We start from the raw sequence: 2216 nt of genomic DNA, 5'->3' as shown, positions 1-2216 counted from the left end.
TATATATATATATATATATATATATATGCATAACTTCCGTGTTCGCTTTTGCGCCTATCATACGCTTTTCCCTATGCTTCATTGTACATCTCTTGGCCGTGTCAGGCATATGAGGAAGAAGCCGTTGCGTGCTACATACGTAAATGTTTTTTTGCGTCTTTAGCTGTACTTATTTGTGCAGCATCTATGCGTCTCCTATTGCAGGCATCAGGACCAGATGACCTGATTGTTCGCTACTGTTGAGTTTCATTTCTTGAATAAATTGATTAATTGCTTTGTTCTCGCTTGCATCATTCTCCGTCTGCTTCTGAGAAGGGGTGCATTTTCTGGGGGTTGTTTGATATGCATATAATATTACCTAATATGCACAATATAGATATAATATAAGTATAAATGCATGCTAATATGTATATATGCGCCTGTTTCTCCTTACCCACCAAGCTTGTTTCTCAACGAGGCTTTGACAATCGTTTTAACACAACTGGCCTTACGCGTTTTCGCTTACTTCGTTTTTGCTTGGGTTCTGTCTTTGTCCTGGTTGTCTCTCGTTCTGGTTTTCTTGAAGCGCGACTTCCAGGAGCCCAACGGGCTTTCGTGTAAACTGCAGCATTTTACATTTGTTTTGCTTCTTTCAAAGCCACACAGGGGTGACGTAGTCATACAGATGTCAACAATCATGCATCTTAATGCCTTTTCTTATCTTGTTGACTTGTTTACATCTGCAGTTAATGAAATCGAAAGTCGCGCTTGTCTAATTTGTTGGTGTTTTGTTTTCGTTTTCTGCATTTGCAGCGAACTCTACGCGACCTGCAGGAGGAGAACGAACACCTAACCTTGCAACGCAATTCAACTGGCATGCAACTTGAAGGCATAAAAGTTCAAATAGACAACGCACAAAACACACAAAAACAAATGCAGCAGCAGATTTCTCTCCTCGCCAGCTCGCTGAAGCTTGCAGAGGAAGACGCAAAAAAGACAGAAGACTTGGCTGCCTCGCTTTCCAGCCAGAGAGAGGTTCGACGCTCTGAACTTTATTTGTAGTGCTGTTCCAAATGCATTTGTTGCATTGTAGTAGTCATATTACACCTATTAACAAACGCATTCTACGGGCGCTCGGAATGCATGCATGCATGCATGCACGCGAGCTGCCTGTGCCAGGTGGTGTCGAGTGTTTGTACTAGATCAATCTAGTTTGCACTAGATTTGCAGAGGAAGGCGACAGCTGTAGCAACTGAGCCCAAAAGGCTAAACGCAAAATCATCGCTCCCAAACTTTGAACACAACACCAAACATATAATTAGCACCGTCTTTCAGACCTACACATTAAAGTGACGCATGCAAAGAAAACGGTAGACCGTTCAGCCCTCCCCAGCTGAAATCCAAGCAAACATCAAATTGCCAACGCTATAACCCAAACACCTACTGTTGCTCTATGTGTATAGAACAGGTAAAAAATAGTGTATTTGATATATGCAGTACACAAAATAAAAATATTTTCAAAGCAAAAAGGATAAGGCTTAATCCCTGCTTTTTCCGCGTGCGCTTGTGTGCTTGTGCGCGATGCTAAGGCGGTGATTCGCGAAGTTCAGCAGTCAGTTCAGGAGTGCAATTTAATTACGAATCAAATTTTTGAAGCTTTAGCCAATCAGGCCTCCATCACGCGCATGGGCAATACGCATCATAAGGCAAGAAAGAAAAGGGGACGATGAGGCAGTTTACATTGCTGGATCTGCTGCTGTAGAGACGAATTAAAAGGAAATCGTATATATGTGTAACAAAAACAGATAAAATGTAAAAGTGCGCATTTAAATGAATTAAGGCGAACATTGTTTCGTGTGTATGCTTAGAAATTTTATATATGCCCATATATATATATATGTATATAATATATATATATATATATATAGCTTCATAGTAAGGGTCTTTGTACAAGTACAGCAAGCAACCCGCCATATGGTTTACGCAGATAGGTACACTCAACATTGTTGCACTAGCTTTATATGCTGATTGTTTGTTTTTCCTTTGCTGTGGTTAGTTCAGTACGTGCAGATGTAATTCTGCATAAACATGTAAATAAACCTCCGAGTCTGCCTTTAGGAACCGCCTACCTAAAGAACTGTTTCACCCACAGAAGTGCACTTACAGCCACAGCCCCATTTTCAAAACCAAAACATACATTGGTTTACGTCTATCAAGTTTGAAATTCACGTATATAT

At 40.6% G+C, this 2216-nt stretch overlaps 1 protein-coding gene across 1 annotated transcript in view; it reads left to right on the top strand.

The window, feature by feature from the left end:
* Window positions 1–243, top strand: part of EAH_00046590 (hypothetical protein, conserved) — a gene marked incomplete at both ends in the record, with an annotated part of 2851 nt that extends 2608 nt beyond the window's left edge. Inside the window, one exon of the mRNA XM_013394665.1 lies at window positions 106–243. Within this exon, the coding sequence (XP_013250119.1) occupies window positions 106–243 (138 nt within the window). The remainder of the gene's footprint in view (window positions 1–105) is intronic.
* Window positions 244–2216: the final 1973 nt, after the last annotated feature.

Source organism: Eimeria acervulina, genomic scaffold (assembly GCF_000499425.1).
Source record: "Eimeria acervulina Houghton genomic scaffold, Eah_scaff694, whole genome shotgun sequence".
In the NCBI taxonomy this organism is placed as follows: Eukaryota; Apicomplexa; class Conoidasida; order Eucoccidiorida; family Eimeriidae; genus Eimeria; species Eimeria acervulina.
The sequence above is the reverse complement of the archived record's forward strand: the minus strand, read 5'-3'. Positions and strand labels throughout refer to the sequence as shown.